This window comes from Podarcis cretensis (genome assembly GCF_951804945.1).
Source record: "Podarcis cretensis genome assembly, chromosome: 3".
Classification (NCBI taxonomy): Eukaryota; Metazoa; Chordata; class Lepidosauria; order Squamata; family Lacertidae; genus Podarcis; species Podarcis cretensis.
Genome location: NC_137172.1, coordinates 71,472,444 through 71,494,546, shown reverse-complemented (window position 1 = coordinate 71,494,546; position 22,103 = coordinate 71,472,444). Strand labels below are relative to the sequence as shown.

At 40.2% G+C, this 22,103-nt stretch overlaps 1 protein-coding gene across 1 annotated transcript in view; it reads left to right on the top strand.

Annotated features, from left to right (window-relative positions):
- The window catches only part of NT5DC1 (5'-nucleotidase domain containing 1), a 149,127-nt gene that overhangs the window by 60,073 nt on the left and 66,951 nt on the right, over positions 1 to 22,103 (top strand). Inside the window, exons 7-8 of the mRNA XM_079971614.1 lie at positions 10,718 to 10,892; positions 13,287 to 13,384. Coding sequence (XP_079827740.1) covers positions 10,718 to 10,892; positions 13,287 to 13,384 — 273 coding nt within the window. The remainder of the gene's footprint in view (positions 1 to 10,717; positions 10,893 to 13,286; positions 13,385 to 22,103) is intronic.

The following is a 22,103-nucleotide window of genomic DNA, read 5'->3' as shown; positions in this document are numbered from 1 at the left end:
TTGCTACATAATTTAAAACATCATTATTTTTTAAAAGGTAGAATTGAAAGTAGAAATAAAGTCCTGTTTAAATAGAATGCAGTTTGTTTTCTGGACAGTGTTCCAGAACTTCAAAAGTAGCCCCATCCCTGAAGGGCAGACAGAACTAATCAATAGGATAATATCCAGAGAGTGGGGCTATAGCAGGCATCCCCAACTTTCGGCCCTCCAGATGTTTTGTACTACAATTCCCATCATCCCTGACCACTGGTCCTGTTAGCTAGGGATCATGGGAGTTGTAGGCCAAAACATCTGGAGGGACACAGGTTGGGGGGTGCCTGGGCTATAGCAACCTCCCAGACCAGCCTTGTGTGCTGGCAGTCCCACAGGGCTTTTCACTGAACTCTTCAAAATCATGACTTTTGCTTTGAGAGATGTATACTGCAGAGATAATACACACTGATCAGATCCTGGCACAGCTTGGGATGATACTGTTTTTTCATATTCTGATGTCCTGGAACACCCTCCAGATTTATTACCATGAATACCTGTTCTCTATATCTCCTGGAGGGCATTCCACCCATTCTCTGGGTTTCTGTTGAACACAGTATTTTCCTTAGACTTCTGCCTTGCCCCATGTGTGGTGCAGGAGGGCAGTGATTGCTGGGATTGTTCCCTCCTGCCCTATTTTCACCATTGCTGCCTGTTTCTGTGCAGAAAACTGGAAAACTGCCATTCATTTGCCCTTTTTCGATACAGCATCCATTGCACTAGTTTTGTGTTTTCAAAGAGGATGGCTGTCTGCGTGGCTTTGGGACAGAGGGGTTGCCTTTGCTTTTCCAGTCTGGTCCTGGAGAGCTGGGTAGCCCCTCCTGCTGGAGAGAATCTTCTTGAGTGGCCCTGGCTGCTATCCAGTGGGAAGGACTATTTCCAAAGGTCTGGAATGGCTTCTAAGCAGCACAGAGTGCAGGAATTTACAGGGGGGAATTCCTTTTTCTTGAAGCTTATTTGCTCAAATTTGGATTATAGGTTTTTGTTTGTGGTCTAAGAAAAATCGAGAGAAGACAACAAACTTTCAGGTTTTCTTATAAAGGTCACTCAAATCAAGCAAAACAAAAAATTTAAGGTGGAAACCTCTGAGATACGATTTAAGTTAAAAACAACAAAGTACTGAAGCTCTATTCCAGCTTGCTGCTGTTTTCCATCCAGATTGGCGCTTAACAGTATTTGGTCCTCTTCCACAGTGAACTTTCCAGTCAACAGTTGTTATTCTTAAGAAAATGGTTCTCAGGGAAGGAAAGTTATTTTAGATAAGCATCTATATTTAGCACAAGATCTGGTAAAAGTTGTAACGGTGACGTCTCAGTTTTACATTGCTGTTTTGTCAAATAATAATTACTAATTTTGTGAAAGATGAATATATTTCCTCCATGATAAATACATATTGAGCACATCATTCCTGGGCTATTGCATAGAAGAAATATAGAAACTTTAGACATCCCAGTAATCTAGGCCCTTAGCTAAGGAGAGTCTCATATCATATAGATATTTTGTCACAAGTGGGGAAAATGCCACCTTTTAATATATCTAGACCTGCATATTTGTTTTCCCAAATCAAACTTGTTTATTTTCTTTTATTTATTCAAAACATTGCTACTTTTAATGCGGGAAATCCTCCCAAGATGGCATGCTAGTAAAATAAAATACAGTTCAACTGCAAAGACTAAAATAAACCAACAAAAGCATTAGTGGAACGCAGGAAAAAGAGACTAAAAGAAGCGGGCCTTCAGGGCTTTCCTGAACACCTGAAACAGAAATACATACATTGCTGATAAAAGCATACACCTCTTATTTATCAGACTGCAAAAGCAGTCTGTTTTCAGTTTACATCTGAAGCCCTACAATGCAAGGGACAAACACACCTCCAAGGTCAGATCATTCCACAGTCGGAGCCCTACAGTTTGTGTCCCCTCACTCCAAATCTTGGCAGGGAATGCAGACAGATTGCTGCCCATCTTAAGGATAGAGTTGACTGGTATTGGATGAGGCATCCCTTCTGCAGATATTTGGGCCCCAGGCTGCGTGGCAAGGTGAACATATTGAAAAAGTACAGTGTTCCCAGTAGTATGGAAATTCAGCTGCAAGTCTGCTTATAGCCTTCAGTGATGATTTATTGGTGCTATTAGCCACCTGTCTGAAGTATGTGACAAAATATTTGGTGAATTTAGTGCAGTGTCACTAGGTGGCAGTGACAACATAGTTTAGTAAAAGGGTTATGACTTTGAAAGAAATTTACTGGTTTTCTAAGGATTCTTAGCTATTCCTTTCTCCCACCTCCAAATTAGGTTGCCAGTTTATTTCTTGCCAGGGCCCCATGTCATAAACAGATACACGATAGGCAAAAAATCAAAAGATGGAGACTGTTTCATCACCACTTGTCTGAAAGAAAAGTTCAGTTGTTGAAACCTACAATGTAGCTTTTAAAGGCCAGAAGACCTGGCAGGGGAAGAAAGTGGTAGCAATCTGAAAACGTGACCAAAATGAGGTAAATGTAAAAGGTATTTTAAAGGTTTTATGGCACAAATTCTGTTTTGCTAAGGAGGTTACATTTCCACTCAGAGCTGTTATACAAGTACTGTATGTATGTATGTACTGTATTAACATGAACATAAATGCAGGTTAGTTCAGTTGCTAATCATCATATGTTTTGTTGTTGTTGTTGTTAATATGGTTGTTGTTTTGTTCTTTGTTTCTTTTCCCACAGAGTGATGCACAGTGATTTACATTAAAACATTTTAAACATTGTGTCTATTGCAAAAACATTGTGTCTAGCAACTTGCTACACTTTTACCCAAGAATAGCTAAGTGTAGTAAGAATTGCTACACTTTTACCCAAGAATAGACTCAAAAACCACATCAAAGTCTTAACAGTGATAAGTATTTCATATCATTTCCTTCCCTTTGTAAAAAAATAACTTTGCATTTTCAATATCTCTAGTTAGTTTTTCAATTCTCTGGAATTGGGTGAGTTGTACTGCTTTTATCACAACTTTTTTTTTTTTTTAATCAACTGCTTTTCTCTAAGGCTCCCACAGCTCATTCTCAAATGTTTCAGCAGGATGCAGAAGCTGCATATCCACAGTTGCTTTCCTGATGAAAAGAATATCATGGAAATTGTGATCACAGTTTCTCATTTAGATATGTAATTGTTCTTGCCAAGAGTGCTGCAAATGTATTATTGGTGAAAGATGCTCAGGATCTTTTAATACTGAAAATTTAGTTTTAGGTTGTTGCTTACCAATCAGGAATTATATCAGCTAGGGCAATTTGGATAATATTAGATGGATCTGAAAATGTTGTCTGATGATAGGAAAGCAAGTAAACTCCACTGGCTCAACATTACTTGATATGTCTCTCTGCTTAAGACTTAACCATTTCACATCCACAAACTTTTTGGTTCAGATGGGGTGCTAGCACAGATGTCCTTGAGTCCCCTTTTATTCAACCTACTGTCTCTAGAACTAATCATAGAAACATTTAAGGTCCAACTAGATACAACCTCTGTTGTTGGAGCTCTGGTGCCTTTTTCTTTCTCAAAAACCATCCACTATTTGGGGGAAGGTTGGATTGGAGCATTCTTTGCCCTAGTTACTCTTGCCTCTGACCCTGCCCAACGCTGGCATGAAGCCCCCCAAAGAAAATACAGCCCTTGGGCTGAAATAAGTTCCTTAGCCCTTTTTGTTCAAACTGAAAGAGGAAACGTCTGCATGTGTTTTAACCTGTGGTCTTACTATCAATGTTTGGGAGCTCCAACCAACGAGCTCCCTTAAAACAGTCTTAAAATCAAAGAACTAAAATTATTATTATTATTATTATTATTATTATTATTATTAATAATTTTTTTCAGGAGTAAGGGGCCAAACCATCACTTTCATACATATCCAGCAGAAGATAGATGCCTACAGTAAAGTTCTGGGATTTAAAATTAATTATGTTGCAGCAGTGAATATTCTCTCTTAACTCAAAACACTTATTTAAAGCAGCTGTTCAATTATTCATGGCTAACCTCCCATGGGAACCGTTTGGGACTCAAAATCACTGCAAAATATAGCAGAACCTGTTAAAATGGATGGATGGCATTAAGAAAGACATGGAATTGTGGCATTCTCTGAATTGGTCATGGATAAAAAAAAAGGATTATGGCAGTTGAATAATAATCCTTTCTGAATTGTTACATCTGTTTCAGGCTCATCCTATTGATATACACCTAAAAAATGTTCAAATCATATTTGACCATTCATTTTGTACTGCCTAAAAAATACCAAGATTTGTCTTGTCTTAGACATTATTGGGAGACCACCCATCTTAAAATGATACCATGCAGCTTTAAAAAAATATCCTGCAGATTGAAAGTCTGCATTCAGACAACACATGGTTTGTTGGTAGGAGAACATGCCGTGGCAGATCTTTTGCTCAGGTACTACCCCTTCCCATTCCCTCATCTGCATGCCAAAATAGGAAAATTTGAAGCATCGATTTGCAGTCTGAAACAAATAGATTCAAATTTTGTCTGAATGCAAACTCTGCTTAATTAACAATATCAACCCCACAATGTGATCCTTGTTTGGTGCCAAATGGTGGTTTGATTCTGGTTTGATGCTCAGGTTTGTTAGCAAAGTAGAGCTTACAGACACCACGGTTTGCCATATTGTGACAAAATAAACCGTAAACTAATAGGGAGGAGGAGCATGAAACCCCAAATCTTACTACATCACATTTGTTAAGGTCTTATTTAATGTAAGGCAGGGTTACATCTTAAAGCAGTCCAAATGCCTGGAAATGGAAAAGGAATCTGCAGAAGGTAAATAATAATGTGATAGCCTAGATTCACAATAACACAGATCTCATTTTAAAAGTTAATAGCCTGTGTATAAAACCTGTGTTACGTATATAGATAATACCTTTAGCACTGGAAATTTAACCAGTCTTTCCACTTAGGCTGTATCTTGCCACTCCACATCAAGTGTTCTAAAATCTGGGGAGGTTTCAAATGATCAAAATTGGCAAAATTAAGTGAAACAGTAATAATAATAACAATGATGACAAGCTGTGGCAGAAGTTAATTGTAACATGCATATGTTTCCCTTAGACAGCTCTGTTTAGATAAGTGGACAGAAATTTAAATTATTTTGAGGGAATAAAAATATGATTATATATATAATTACACAGAGGTAAAACTGCACTTAATTTCCAAGTATGACTAGGAGGCCAGGTTGTAACTGATCAAGGCGGCTGCTGACTTTAGAATAAATCTAACAAAATTCTGCATTTCAACTGTTGTAATAAGGAATACAATGTATACAGCTGCAGGAACAAAGCTTAGGTATAGTATTGGTGTGTATGTGTACAGTCTCAAAAGTAACTAAACACTGGCTGTAAAATTTCAGCTATTTGTGGAATTTGCATAACATCTGTCTGAATTCTTCATTTTAATTCCTTTTCCTCAGCCAAACCGTACAAGCAGTTAGTGCATTCCTTGATATATAATCAAACAGCTAATTCTTGCTGAAGGCGCATTAGCACTGCAGACTTCTGTGCCCTGGGACTTAGCTTAATGATATTTACTTTAGGCAAAGTTATCAATGTATTAAAAATGTTGCTAACAAATATAGCCACTCTATAAGTGTATGGAATAGATAAGGAACAGCAGACTTGGGGGCTGGATGCGGCCCTCCAGACCTCTTTCTCTGGCCCTAAGGGCTCTCACCAGGCCAGGCTCCCTTGCCAGGCTACATCTCACCTCCCCAAGCCACACCCTTCACTGACCCTGCTCCAAACCCTCTTTGAGTGCTTTTGCCTGGTTGCAACGTACAGTGACAATGCCTTATGTTGACCTGGATCAGGGATCGGCAACCTGCTGCCCATGGGCCACAAGCAACCCATGGGGGTTATTTAAATGGCCCATGAGCTGCCCCTGAACTGAGCCGCCCGCTCGTCAAGTCTCTGCGCACTGCGCTAAACCGGCACAGCACAGAATGGGGACTCGCTTCTGCGGTGCCGAAAATCACATCTGTGCAGAGGCCAGAAGACGCTGAAAATCGCATCTGCGCAGATGCGATCCAGCCCACGGAGCGATCTCCAAGGGAGTGAACTGGCCCAGGCAAGGTAAACCTTGCCAACCCTGACCTGGATGAAAGGGGTATGTGTGTTGACATCTCTGACCTTTGCAGGGCTGGAGTATAGCCTACTTTACAAAGGAAAGACCCTATCCATTCATCCACCCCCATTTTTGCTTTGCTGTGCCCACCATTGGGAAGAGGCTCCTGGAAGGTTTTCAAAAGGAAACGCAGCCCTTGGACCAAAAAAGGTTTAATCCTCCTTGATTGTGATAGACAAGATAGTTTAAAACAAATATTATGTAGTTTTAAGTCATCTGTTTGGGAGCTGAGGTCAGTTATGATTTGGACTGAGATGTTTTATGTAGCAATACATTAAACACATAAGACATGATAAGTGCCCAGATGTTTATGCACAGGAGAGCTATGTGATGTGCATTTATTTGTTCAAGAAAACTGGGACAGCCTACTTGTGTTTTCTTGTTATTTTCTGACAGATTAACCAATTCGTTACTGGCAAAGGATTCTGTTCTGTTAGGCTGGGATGGGGGACCTTTTTCAGCTTGAGGGACCCATTCCCTAATGGAGAACCTTTCGGGAACCAGAGGCAGACATGGTTAAAGGCAAAAGTAGGTGGAGCAATTTCAGATATCTGAAGAAGTGTGCATGCACACGAAAGCTTATACCAAGAACAAACTTAGTTGGTATCTAAGGTGCTGCTGGACATACATATATATGTTTCGATTGCGTCAGACCAACATGCCTACCTACCTGAATCTAGTATTTTTACAACTCGTTTTGTCAGTTGTGAAGTGTCAACATGGCCCTTTTTTCTTCATTTCACCCAACTTAACTACTAGAAACTATAAAAAGCAGAGATATTGACCTAGTGAAATGAATACACAGAGATATTTTTGTATTTCTTTTGAAAGGTTTTATGAATAGAATGCATAGAATACCAGTTTGTACGACCTATAAATATAAAAAATAGAACAGCACTGGGATGCCAGAGATGTAGGAAACCTTTGGGACACCTCTGTACCCAGCAGCTCTAGCAGTTTCAAATGCTTACTCATCCCTGCCACAATTGTTACAGTGCCCAGTTTTGAAGCCAGATGGTCCATATTTCCTGTGGCAGAGCTCTTGGCAATGGTAATGGCTGTTGCAGCCAATGCCGCCTAGAGCTCTCAGCTTTTTATTGTGTATTGCTGCTGCTGCCTCCTTCTGTGGGTATGGCCAGGCTCTTGGGATGCATGAATGCTGATGCCTTCAGACATGAGGGAAACATTTCCAAAGGGATTTGAGTGATACAAGAAAGAATCCTGCTTTAGTAAATGGGAATCATCTGTGGGCTTCATGGGAATCAGATTTACAGCATAATCATCATAAGAATGTGCTAAAAACTTTTTATAAAGACGTAATATGAGGAGAAAGGGAGGAAATGAGTTACACGTAACATGAAGTGGCCACGCAGCACCTCTTGACAGTGGTTGTCAACATATCGGTTGGCCTTAACATTATTGTGTTATAGCCAACAAAGTTCCAGTGTGAGTAGACCCGTTGAATTTAATGGATACGACTACTTTCAATAGGTCTGCTCTGAGGGATTTATTTTAAAAATTAACAAATCACTTCACAGACTGAAACCTTCAAGTGTGCATGCGGAAGTCCTGAATGAGTGGGTCTTTCTCTGAAGAAGACAGCTTTTTTTTTCTTTCACACACAAAGCAGTTCAATCACTTGAAGTTTATGAGGAAGTGATCTGCAAGGGAAACTCAGTGCTCAGACCAGATTCTGCTGCCAGCCAGGCCACATGCAACTAATTACCCACATCAGCTTAGCCTTCTCATTTACAAATCACTGCTTGTTTGCGCTCTCTTTTTATTTTTACTGTATTTATTGCACACTTATACCCCACTGTTTCTATGAAGAGATCAGAGTAAGGTTCTGAGCAGTTTGCCAGGCCAAGCCTGTTTAGCTTGAACAATAGAATCATTATTGTATGCCTATGTTCATTTTCTAGGCTTTAGTGCATTGAGTTTTAAGAAGAGCAATTAAGGAAAAATGAAAAAATACAATCTCAGCAAAACTGTGTTACTTCATCTTCTGAGTCTGCTGGAAAAAACAAACCCCAAACCCAAATATGTTGCTCCTAAGAGGAGTTAAAAACCATAGGGGCATACTATGGTAAATATAGATTCTGGCAGTTTCTCAAAATAAACCTTGGAGAGATTTATAACACAGATCGCTCCAGTGTAATCGCATTCCCAGATAACAGTGTATTATGCTTTCTGTAGTAGCAGAAACAATAAGGGTTACACAGGATTAGTTCTCTCAAACTATAGATGAAGTGGAAAGCCTGTGTCTCTCCATTTCAAACTGCATGAGGGGGGGTTGACTGATGAAAGCTTATACCCCTTACAGAAAAAAAAAAAATTACACTCAGAAAAATGTCATGTTAGGGAGAAGACTAGACAAGTATGGCTAGGACATTTATGTATGACATCAATTTTTCTATGTGAGATGGGAATTGTGAATGTCTTACAATCTGGTGTGGTACAGACCAGATGTATATTTACCATTTCATTGCTATTTTTGATAATTGATCTCTCTCTCTCTCTCTCTCTCTCTCTCTCTCTCTCTCACACACACACACACACACACACACACACATACTCCATCTCAGTAATTTATTAATAAGAAATTATCAAACTCTACAGATAGGACCAGCCCAAAGGACTTTGTTGGTGTCCAAGATCTGCTAATTTTCTTTTTTATCATATATAGTTGTACCTTGGTTTCAAACAGCTTAGTTCTCAAAGTTTTAGGTCCCGAACGCCACATACCCAGAAGTGACTGTTCTGGGTTGCAAACTATTTTTGAAAGCTAAACGTCCGACATGGCTTCCGATTGGCTGCAGGAGCTTACTTCAGCCAATCAGAAGCCACGCTTTGATTTCCAAACATTTTGGGAGTCGAATGGACTTCTGGAACGGATTCCGTTTGACTTCCAAGGTATGACTGTACCAACTTAACAGAAACTACTCTTGTTTAAACTAGAATGATTTACCTTTGCATATAGACATCTATTCCTGTATGCTACAATATAACAATGCTACCCCCCTTTCATTGCAGTTGTTATAGAAAACCCATTTGCTTTGCAGCATTTCTAACATATTCTACTTATTGCTTTGGAAGCTGGATCCTTAAGCTGGTGAAAACCCGGAGCACTTTGAGTTTAAGCTGTTTTATCCCATTGAAATCAGTGGTTATACACTGGCTCCCTTCCAAGTCCTCTTTCGTAGCAACTGGATTTGAACCAACTGCTGAGACTATTTCATTCCCTACAGATATTGCCATTTCAAATATACCCTGCTCCTCCTCATGAAATAGTTGAAGGCCAAGAGGTTTAAATTTTTGTTTGCGTTTTGATCTGAGGAAGGCACTGTGCACATTCCACAAGGAGAAGTAATGTCTAGGATTTATTAAACCATTCAGTGAAGCTGACCAACAGTATTGAGCAAGAGAGGAAAATGCATATAGAAATGTTACCAAATCCAGCTTGCATGCTATTAGCAGAGGTGCATGAGCCTGGCAGCCACTGGGAATTCTGCCAGAGTCTGATGCAAGTATATAATGGGGCCAATGGAACTCCCGCAGTCCAACATTCCACCCCGCTTGTGGTTTTGCTTCCTGTGTGCTGAAGTGCTGGCTTCTGTTGCAGCCTGAAGTTCGTTTCCCAATTTTGGCTTTTAAGTGTGTAAACATGCCCAATTTCAGACTTCTCTGGCAATTAGTGTGCCTTGGTGCCTTGGTTCAGCTTTCTGTTTGTGTGGAACAGTCTCTTTCAACATGGCGCCCCCCAGATGCTCCTGGATTCCAATTCCCATCTTTCCCAGCCAGCGCAGCCAATGGTTAGGGATGTTGGGAGTTGTAGTCCATGATATCTGGAAGGTTACAAGGTCAGGGAAGACTGCTGCAGAACAACCTTAAGCACAGTGAATACACTTGGTGTTTTCTCTTTCGAGGAAGAGGTAGGCAATGGTTCCCTTCTGTTAATTCTGTATGTGTTGTGGTGGGTAATAGTCATGCTGTTCAGCTTTGTGGGGCTGTGGCAATAATTTGTTACACATACAGAGTTTCTGTTATGAAGAAGCATTGCATTTCACATTTTCTCAGTAATTGAGGTTCCTTGAAGTATATACCTAATGCAATTTTCTAAGAAATGTGGAAATCTGCTAAGAATTTTGATGCCATTATGAATGCGTTCTTGAAGATCAAGCATGTTTAGATATAATAGTTTTTCTGTCTGGTGGTAAAGTTATTATTACCAAAGTAAACCATACATTGAAATTTCTCTTTCCTCCTTATTTCATAACATTTCTTTTCATAGATCAAAATCCACACGAGTGCTTAAATATGGGATTCCATGTGCCCAGCAATAAATTTGTACACCTCCCTCTTATCATCTGCCCTGATGGAATCGCATAACTTATTTTTTCTAAGCAGTTGTGGGGGTAGAGAAGAGCTGTTGAGCAGGGTCTTAAAAATCGCGTGCAAGTGGGCACACAGATGACACATGGGTGTTCAATATGCTGCATAATCTTATCCTCTACTTTTCAGAAAATGGCGGGACATACTTTCCAGAAGTAAAACGCAATCCAGGAAAATACATACAGTGTTGTCCTGATCCTGTTAAAAAGTGGCTGAGAAGACTCAAGGACAGTGGAAAGATTCTGCTATTGATTACCAGTTCTCACAGTGACTACTGCAGGCTCTTATGTGAACACGCCTTAGGGTAAGTAGAATGCTTCCATCATTTGTTGTTTTCATTTAGACTTTATCTTGCAGTTAGCAGGGGAAAAAGGAATGAAAAAAGTAAGAAATGGGTGTCTGGTGATTTAATGCTGAGTACATTTGTATCTTAAATTGTGACTAAAAATCATAGGGGGCCAGTTCACCCATTGCACTCTTAATGATGGCCAAAGTTATTGAGATGGAGGAGATAGAGGAGCAACCTCCCACTATCTGTTTTTATTTTATTTGCTGAAATGCAGCCATAAGTGCCATGGAGTGGAGGAAGAGGGAGATATTTCATCCGTTCCCCATGGGCCATTTATGATGTTGTTGTTATTGTTCAAAATCTGGTGTTTTTCTTCACACAGAGGAAAATATACAGATACACCAACCGTTCCACATACATTTATTTTAGCCGATTTCTAGTGTCTGACAGATGTAGTTTGGGGTGAGGTGGGAGACTTCTTAGCTTCTCACCAGCCCTTGGATTCCTTTTCCTGACTATCAAAAGCAGCCACTTATCAATCTGGATCTCCATGGTTCTTGGTGCCATACTGAAGGAAGGTGTGGTTCCAGCCACCCTAAAGGAGAGGCAGTTTTTCAACTCCCTTTAAAGAAACTAATCTGGATCCATCATATTGAATAATTACTGTCCAGTGTCAAAGTAGCCATTCTTGTGAAGGGCGCTGGAGCAGGAAGTGGTGTTGCAGCTCCAGGCAGTTTTGGATAGCACTGATTATTAGGAGCCAGCCCAATCCAAACTTCAGTTTGCTTTTGGGATTGAAATTATCATAGCCATCCTGGCGAACCACCTTCTCCAGGAAAGGGCACAGGAGAGCAGCCCTGTTGTTTCTTTTGGACATTCCAGTGGCTTTTGATACCATCAGCTATTTGTGTATTTTATTTATATTAAACAAATAAACATATGGCTTTATAACCCAGTCCTATATGCAAGTAAGCACAATTTAATCCAATTAGTTGTACATTGAGTAGTGGGCAGAAGATTGCAGCCCAAGTGAACAACAGCATGCTAAATCTAGATGTGTTGAACTGGTTTGCTAGCTTCCATTGCAACTTCCAATTAAATTCATGAGTAGATTCAACTGGAAAATATTAAACTGGAAAGGTGAAGGGCGGGGGAAAGTCAGCATTTTCCTTGCTTTTCCTTTTAATACAGTAAATGGATTCACACAGAACTTATTTCTTTTCTCCTTTAGTTTTGAATTTTTGCACTCAGAATACTGTATTCCTTAAATCTTTTCCAGATGCTTCCTTTCTTCAGTCCTCTGCAGACATTCATTGTGCATATACTGAGTGTGGGGGAATGAACGGGGTCATGGTGTCAGATATCGTCCTGACCTATGTGCATACTAATTATCTGATTATGAATATTATATATCATAATAATATTGTGCTACATTGTCATGCTGACCATTAACAAATCTAGAAAATAGAACAGACACCAAGTTGAACCTCAGAACAAGGACATTTCTGTACTTTTTGCAGTTAGTTTAGACATACTTTCCCTTAGCCAACAAACACATCTCTCTGTTTTAAACCATATTTCCTATGTTGTCGGAATGAAATTCTAATTTGTTGACCCTTGTACAGGATATTTTGCATATCTCTGTTAAGAATATGGCCCTGTAAAGCGTTTTTGTTTTTGTCAACGTTTCTTCATTAATAATAGGGCCTAAGGAATAATAAGACTCTACACTGGAGTTTAGCTGTTGAATGCAATCCATAAAATCTAAGAGAGAGATGTATGTTCAGTTTAAATAAAGTGCGTAACTCCCATTGATTTCAGTGTGGGGTTCAAGTGAGTATAACTTTCCCTGGATTGTGCCCAAGGTATATAAATGCTACCATTTGCTTATATCTCATATTATTAAAATGTATTGTCAAGTATTTACCTACTTCAGCACTCAATATTTTTCAGATTTGATTACTTGACTAAAAGTATTATATATCATAAGCATTTCACATATGGAGTTAATTTTAGGGATTAAATTATTTATTTTTAGTCAGAATAAGAACTTTAGTCATTTCTGATGCTTGTAAAACTCATTTGTCTGCTTGTTCTTATATTACCTTCACATTTGATTAGCAATCAAAACTCATGGGGATTTTTTTCAGGAGTATGGCAAACATGATCTAGTATTGCAAAGAAGGTGTATTTCATAAATTTCTTATGTAAATGATAGTCTCATGCATATAGAAAACAGAAATTATTCCTAAACAAATAATTATGAAACCCTAACAAGAACAACAAAAACCCACCCCTAATTCAGGTGTGGGCATGTCTTAATTAGTTGAACTTCTTTATACTAGGGCAAATATCTATTTCATGCCTTAAAATGCATTTCGATTGTTTTGTTTTTTATCATTGTCATAGGAATGATTTTGAAGACCTTTTTGACATTGTAATCACAAACGCCCTGAAACCAGGTTTCTTCTCTCAGCCACCAGATCAAAGACCTTTCCGAACACTTGGTAAGCTTGAATAATATTTAAACATTTAAGCCACTTTGATAAACAAGAGCAGATTGAGCAGATTGCAAATAACATACAGTAGTACCTCAGTTCTCGAACATAATCCGTTCTGGAAGACAGTTTGACTTCTGAAACATTCAAAAACCGAGGCACAAAGGGCTGGCTGCAAGTTCAATGTAGAAAATTGAAAAACATGCAACAGAAGCCATTTGACTTCCGAGTCATGTTCGAAAATGGAAGCATCTACTTCCAGGCTTTTGGCATTTGGCTTCCAAAACATTTGACTTCCAAGACGCTCGAAAACCGAGGTACCACTGTATTTAATTGCATAAAAATAAATAAATTCAAGCCTTACTGGCAGAATATTCCAAATCAGGCTTCCTCAGCCTCGGCCCTCCAGATGTTTTGAGACTACAATTCCCAGCACCCCTGACCACTGGTTCTGCTAGTTGGGATCATGGGAGTTGTATGCCAAAAACATCTGGAGGGCCGAGGTTGAGGAAGCCTGTTCCAAATCATAGGCACCATCACTAAAGGGACTCTGTGTCAGGTATGTTGTGGTGTTATGAACAGAATGGTGTCGGTATACTCTGGTGACTTCAAGCCATTTTGCGCAACACACGAAAACAAACTCTGGTGAGTGTGCTTTCAAGAGGGAAATGCAGCCCATCACTGTTCTATGATGAGTGTCACTATATGATATATGTGTTTGCAAATGCATTCTCGTTGCCTTAAGCAGTTTTTTCCTGTACATCTTGATGTACACCTCCAAAAATGAAATGTATGAAGAGCCCCTGGAAATATAAATAATTACCCTAACCCTAACCCCACTTATCTGGAAATAAGCCCCATTGAATTCAGTAGCACTTAGATATGGTTACGATTGCACTGTATTTTGAAGAAGATGACTGGCATTTTAAAGGAAAGTAAGATCAGTGCTCCCCAATGAAGCATTTTTTCCCTAATTTTGTTGAAATTACCTGAGAATGCAATCAGAGTTGGAAACAACTCTCATAGCAAGCTGTCCACTTCACTTTGCTTCACTATGCGTTTCTAAATCAGGTACACTGCTGTACCTTTCTACTAAGGCAGGGGTATGCAACATGGTGCCCTCCATGGTTGCACTACAACTCCAATCAGCCCTGTGAATAGTCAAGAACAAAGGCATTTGTAGTCCAACAGCACCTGGAGAACACCGTGTTGGCTACCCCTGCACAAATAAATATTTATTGGGGTTTCCTTACATGGGTTTAAGTGGCCATTCTCTGAAACACCCTCAACAAATGACATGCCACTTTTGCAGAGAAAGTTTTCATTTCACATGCTTTCCCTCTTAGACTCTCTATCTTTTAATAACCTTTTAACAGTTGTCATAAAACAATAGATAAATAGAAAACAATTGGCAAGTGGAAAACCACATAAATATTAGGTAAATGGAAAACCAAGAAATAAGATACTAAAATAAATGTTTTAAGTTTGGAATCTGATATGCCCCGTGGTTGTTAAAAGCTGCTATTTACTAGGACTGTGTACAAAGGACAGGGATCTAGTTTCTGTGAGATTTAGCAGCCAGTGAAGTAGCTACTGTCATGCACAAATCTGTGCTTAATATCATCCTGACATTGTGACTGGTATAGGGACAGACATGTCAATTTCAGTTTCTCTTTTCCCCATTTTTTTCCTATCGTAAATTCAGTTCTCCATACTTCTGCAGCAATTTGCAAATGTTTTTGTATATTATGTTCACAATGTATGTGTTTTCATGTGCATTGGTTGGAGAAATGAGAAGAGCTGATTTCAAAGGATAACTAGCTGTGTTTTTGGTTCACATATTGGTTTGACATAAGTGTGAATTAGGTAGCTTCTTACTAAAAGGGAAGCAAAATCTTATTTCTCCCCACATCCCTATACTAAAGGTAAAGGTACCCCAGACTGTTGGTCCAGTCACGGACGACTCTGGGGTTGTGGAATTCATCTCGCTCTATAGGCTGAGGGAGCCAGCGTTCATCCACAGACAGCTTCTGGGTCATGTGGCCAGCATGACTAAGCCGCTTCTGGCGAACCAGAGCAGCGCACAGAAACGCCATTTACCTTCCCGACGGAACGGTACCTATTTACAGTGGTACCTCGCAAGACGAATGTCTCGTAAGACGAAAAACATAACATAACCTTCCGATTGGCAAGCCCTAGGCTCTGTGGTTTAGACCACAGCGCCACCTGCGTCCCTTCTATACTGGTATGAAGTAATTTCATATAGCCTGTATGGAGTTCAAGCTTGATAGGATTCTAGGAATCTAGAAATAAATGGTCCTGGATTTAATTTACATACAGCCCCTTCGAGGTGGGGATTTATTGGGGACAAGAATACAGACATGATACAGGCTCCTTTTCTCAGAGATGATACATTTCCTTCTCTTAGAGACACAGATGGGAGGGTTAAATACCATCAGCCTAAGCACAATTTTCCCAATCAAATTAGAAGCACTTCTCCTGGAAGCTGCATTAAAGGATTGGGCTTTTTTATCATCATATCAATCACAGATTTCCCAGAGTGACATGTAGTTTTGCTGTTATAAACAGGTGGTAATAAGCATTTCAATCAGCCACTTGTATTTGCTTTAGGTTTTTCCCCATAGAGGAAACAGTATTTGGAATAGGCGTGTAATTTTAGATCAGGAGAATTATAGAGTTAAATGCCTCCAGGTTCTCTGTGCTTCCCTGGACAAATGATTATCCTCTCGCTGGTGTGCATTTAATGACGAAAAAGCAGAAAAATCACAGATTTCCAGGCTTAGCATGTAGTATGACCCTAATTTTCTACTAGAGAGAGATTACTCTAGGGCAGGGAAGTAGGTTTATCATGTGTATAAGAAGAAATCAGCATTTTTCCTCTCTCCCTGACTTGGCCACATTCACATCACGGTGCACTGATCATGATGCAGAATGGGTTCCCTATGTGTGCGTTTCACAGATGCAACTGATTGTGCTCCTCTCCTGGGGAAAATTTATTCTTAAGTTTCTTGTGGGCCAAGATCCCTGGGAAGAGAGCAGCAGCTAGATGAGGGCATGGAAGGCGCACAAACAGCCACAGTGCTATGGTGTCCACAGGAGGAGGGGAAGGTAGGAAAGTATGAGAGTGCCATTGAGAGCCATTCCTTTGTGCAAAGGCTTACCACATGGAAGATGGGGATGATCAAGAAGGGATCTTGTCTTGGGTATTTATCTTATTATTAGCCATTTATTTTTGTATGTCTCTCTCTCTGTGTGTGTGTGTGTGTGTGCGTGGCAACAGGAAATTGGGGAGATGAAAACCCTTGATAGAGAGTACTAGTCTGAGCTGAAGTTCACTGACAGTTGTTAATCTAACTCCAAATATCCCATAATGAACTGTGGGATGTAAACACAGGAGCAGTCAATGACAACATTCCTAGAGTGTACATGTTAGAACATGGGGAGGGATGTCTGTCCAGCAAGCAGGAAAACGTCCTGGGGACGGACTTCCTCCGCATGTGACCAGAGGTGGGTGTGGCCTCACCTGTGCAGGTAATGATAAAAGCACAGGGCAGGCAGCCATTCTCTCTCTTTTGCCTCTTGCCTCTCTCTCTGCCATTTTCCTTCGATGAGGAAACATCTAAGGATGCTCTCTTGGCTCCCAGCCAAGAGAGGAGATAAAGACTATCTTGCTACAAGATAGATTCTAAGTGTATGTAACCTTTTTAAGCCTGCCTACCTTCTGGGATCATATTGTGAACAGAACGTGAGTAAACTCTTTTATACTTTTATAAAGACTGTGTCGTGTCTTGTATTTTAAGAGGGAACAAAAGGGGAAATTACCAGAGTAATTATTATAGAGGTTCTAGCGAACCTGTGCAGACGTTACCGTTGCGAACTAAAAGGGGAATGTCATAAACTCTGCTGATATTTTGGGAACTTGTTAGCACAAGTTGGATAAGGATATAATTAGTCAATATATCCTCTCCTGCACCCCAGAACATTCCTACATGAACCAGAGAGAAAAAATGCTGTCAGAAGGAGACAGCCTGTGTTCCACCAAGCAGGAAATCAGAGATGCTGAAAGGGCAAGGAAGTTGCCCATTGCCTTCTTCATGCAAAATTATTTTTACAACATTTCTCATTGAGAAATGAAGTTCTGCAAGTAGGAAACAGGGTTAAGCAAGATGTTGCAGATGGCTGCAAATGAAATAAGCAAACCGCATGTTATGGGAGGGAGGGTGTGTACATACAGGAGAGCACACAGTAACTGGGTTAACTGTGAGACAAACTGCCTCCCAACTTCAAATATGGTGATCGATCAGGTTCGGAGCATAGGCAAAACAATACATTGCATAAAACTACCCAAAGTAGTTTTATGGGCTATAAGTCCATGCTACACAACATTCTAAATATCTAGACTTCCCATTTCTGTAGACCCTAGCAGGCAGCTACATCAGGTTTATTGAGTCTCTGGAAAGGTGCCATACATACTGTGTGGGCCACATTTGGTTTAGAGGGTTATGGTTGTACAAAATTCCTATCAAGTAAAAAGCAGTGCAAAAAAATAAGTAGATCACTGTGTGTAGAGTTCCCTTTTTTCTTTTTTTGAATTCCCCTAGCATTCCCCCTCATACCCTAGGGGATTACTTCTGAATCGGGAAGTGAATCTGAGAGGAAGTAAACACTATATCTGGTGTGTTTTTTCTGCCTTTCAAAGACTGAAAAATTACCAAAGAGCAACAGCAGAACAGCCAGAGTAATTTCTTTTCGCCAAGAACAGAGTTTCCTTTGTTTGTTGAAAATGAGTAGAGAAATTGGTCACAAACTATTGTTAGCTGTATAATAGCAGATTTCTTCTGTAAACTTTAGAACTACAGACAGTGTGTGTCCCCCCATTTACATGCATTCCACTCATGCGTGATCACATTTACACGTGTCACTGTGAAATATGTAAATAAATGATTTGAACCAAGAAATGGAGACAAAACAGCACAAAGAGAACTGTAGAGTGGGGGAAACAGCTTGCACCACCACTCCAAGTACAGTGGTACCTCGGGTTACAGACACTTTAGGTTACAGACCAGAAATAGTACCTTGGGTTAAGAACTTTGCTTCAGGATGAGAACAGAAATCGCGTGGCTACAGCGGGAGGCCCCATTAGCTAAAGTGGTACCTCAGGTTAAGAACAGTTTCAGGTTAAGAATGGACCTCTGGAAAGAATTAAGCTCTTAACCCGAGGTACCCCTGTATATCACTGCCCCAACTCCCTAACTCTCCTTGTCTTTCTTCTTCCTGGCCAGCGGAGCTGTCGCGTGGAGGGTGCTCCATTCCTCTGGCCGTCCCTCCCTTCCTTGCTCATTCATATCAGTTTTGTTCCTTGGGCAGGATCCGAGAGTCCATCCACCCTCCAATCAGCCTTGCCCTCTCTCTCATGGCCCCACAAGCAGGCAGCAACATTATTTACTCGGTGAAGTGGGGGAGAAACTAGATAAAAGGAAACAGTCTCCAGCATCTTCCAAGATGAACAGGGAGAGAGCCTAGAGGCCCTGCTGCGGCACTGGGCACAAGGAGCCACCTGGCCACCAACACTCTAACCTCAAGCTCAAGTTTCCAGTCACCAGGGGCAGACGGTACATACGAAGAAGAGTGCATTGTCACCCAGGGAATGCAGGTGGATGGGTGAGATCTGTCAAGAGAGAGATGCTTCCCAGCCTCTCTCAACAGTGCCCTCCCTACTTTACGTGATTTCACCTGTTTGCATGAAGTGCATGAATGTAAACCTCGCATAAGTGGGTGGAACACCTGAACACATACGGGATACTGGCTTTTGATTCATAGTGGCTGACAGAGGTTTAGTCCAGTAATGAAAACATTGTGATGATTAGGGTTGTAGTTCAGCAACATCTGAAGGGCCAGAGTTTAGCAACCCCTGATAGAAAACAATACAAATGTATTTAAATTAAATTGCAATCTAACATCAAGTTGGTATAGAAATAAGCTGCACTACTTCCCTTTTCTGTGGGGTGAGAAGATTAGCTTGTTTACCACTCAAATCCAACACAAGCAATGAGGAGTTCATTCATCATTCCCAACAAATATTTTGGTTAAATGAACAGGATGATTTAAAGAGTTTGGGAAATGACCGCTGTAATGCATAAACCATTTCAAGTGTTGGATAACTAGACGTCAGAATTGGAACTGTTGCTGAAATTCATTAAGTTGGACACTGGACTCAATGCTTCCAAAAGACGCCTCAGATTTCTTCTTTTACTTTTGTTTAGATTCAGGCAGCAAATGCTAAAGGTCAAAAACCTCAGAATGCATGACAGTTCATTTTCATGTTTGACACTTGTTTCATCAGTTTTTCCTTGTAGAGTTGGTCAACAGTATAGGATTAGTGTAAATTCTGATGCACTTGGCCTTCTGCTTTTCCCCTCAAAGTACCAATATTTTTCTCTTTCTCTAAGTTGATTCTTCATCATATTTAACTGATTATTCATAAGTAGGATAGGGCCATCATAATTTACAGAGTCTTCCATGTGGTATTAGAGCTTCTTCACACTTCTTACATGGATATCATTGCTATGTAGGAAATTGTATCTGTATTTTGCACACACTTGTATACAATGAAATCAGGCATGTTTATTTCTGACTGATTGACTGATGAGTAATTTCTATTAATCATTTTTCTATAAACTACCAGAAGTGATGTACAAATATGAAATGTAGCATAGTGGTGAACACTCAATTTGATAAAATTAAATCCAGAAGACAATGAAGTTAAGAATCCATTGGAAAAGGCTTTCCACTTAGTCATTCCAGGAATTACATTAGAAAACTAGTTCTCTTCCAGAAGGTTAAATATAGCATTTAAAGAGCATTATACAAAACTTAGCAGTATTATACATATCTAAGGCTAACTAATATGTTTAGAATAGTATGTATTGGAGCAGTATGGTATAAGAAGCTGATTTTTTTCTGCACATTTTGGTGTAATTGTTGTACTATAGAGACATTCTGAACAAATATGAATATGAAATTTATTCAGTTAATTTGTATCAATACAGACAGATGAAGCATTGTAATCTGTAGTATGTTAATGGCTGAAAAAATAATGGCTTCTCTGAAGTGTAGAAAACTAAAACTAAAAAACAAAACAAAAACATTGATAGCATTATTCAATGCTCATGAATAAAAGCACAGCTACTGTTCATAAATGTTTAGGAAAGGAAAATGCTATGCAATTATTTATAGCTCTCAGATCTCCTATTCCTGCATACCTGCTTGCCTGTCAACTTTTCAGCATGGTTGGAAACCTCAGTTGGCTGTGGGTTTCCACAGAAAAAAGGATATATGCACATAGGATAAGGGACATAAAGCATACTTGCAAATGACATACATGGCAATATCTGTGAAGGAATTCATTTTGTGTGTAGCATTCCTGAATGACTACTTTGTCCAATCCAAAATTGTATTCAGGAGAGTGATTGGTGTGGGTGAGTAAATATCCTTGGGAGCAAACCATTACAAGAGTTGTTAAAGAATCATCCACAACCCATAGACCCTAGATCAAAGTAGAGCAGCAGTAGCTTATCAATGTCTTGTTTTGATATTGAAAAGAAGCTTTACTGCAGCACTTGAGCTCTTAGTGTCAATGCATTAAATATATAAATCATTCTGTCAGGGACTTGAATTCACTTAGATTAGTGCAAAGTTTGGTTAGGCTTAACTAGAAAAAAGTTACTATTTATTTATTGAAAACCTTTAAGGCAGTTGAGTAAGGTCATTCTCAGGAATTTTATTGGCATGCTTTAAGTAATCTGAACAGATAGAAAATGCTGGGAATTTGGAGCAGTCATTCCAGGCCTGATCCTCTGCACTGTAGCGGTGCAGCCCTATTTTTGCACAATAGCACAGGAAGTGATCGGACCATGACAAGGGAGGAGCTTGCACATGTTGCTGCATGGTGAATTTCTGTCTGTTGGAATTACCAGATGACTCTAACAACTATGTAGGACGATAGTCATGAGTAGTCTCTGACCATTTGCTTAGGGCTACTCCTCTGCAGCAGCATGGAAATCCATGCAGTATTAACACTGCTGAGGGCGGGGTGCTGCTGTAGAGCTGGAGGATTCCTGCATCAGCCACAAGTACGCACAGGGGTCAGCAACCTTTTTCAGCCGTGGGCCGGTCCACCGTTCCTCAGACCATGTGGTGGGCCGGACTATGGGGGGGGGAGAGAGAGAACGAATTCCTATGCCCCACAAATAACCCAGAGATGTATTTTAAATAAAAGGACACATTCTACTCATGCAAAAACATGCTGATTCCCAGACCACCCTTGAGAAGGCAATTGGGCCTCATCCGGCCCACGGGCCTTAGGTTGCCTACCCCAGCACTAGAGAGTGCCCTGGCCACCTCAGATATCTTGACATGAGAGGGCTATGAGTGAACCAAGCTGATTGGGGTAAGAGTAGTGGGTGAAAAAATGTGACAGCATTGGACTTGGACAGGAGTGATGTCACTGTTGAGCCTGGCAATGAGGGCAACACTGATAGGCCAGGGAGGAGTGAGAAGCAGCCACAGCATCACAGAAGCAAATGAGTTGCAGGTGCAGGAATCAATGGGTAGAGTCAGGGCTCAGGAGGGAAGTTGGCTCCTCGGCACAACCCATTGACCCCCCTGGGAAAGCTGGGAGAGGGACAAATGAAGGCAATTAGGACAT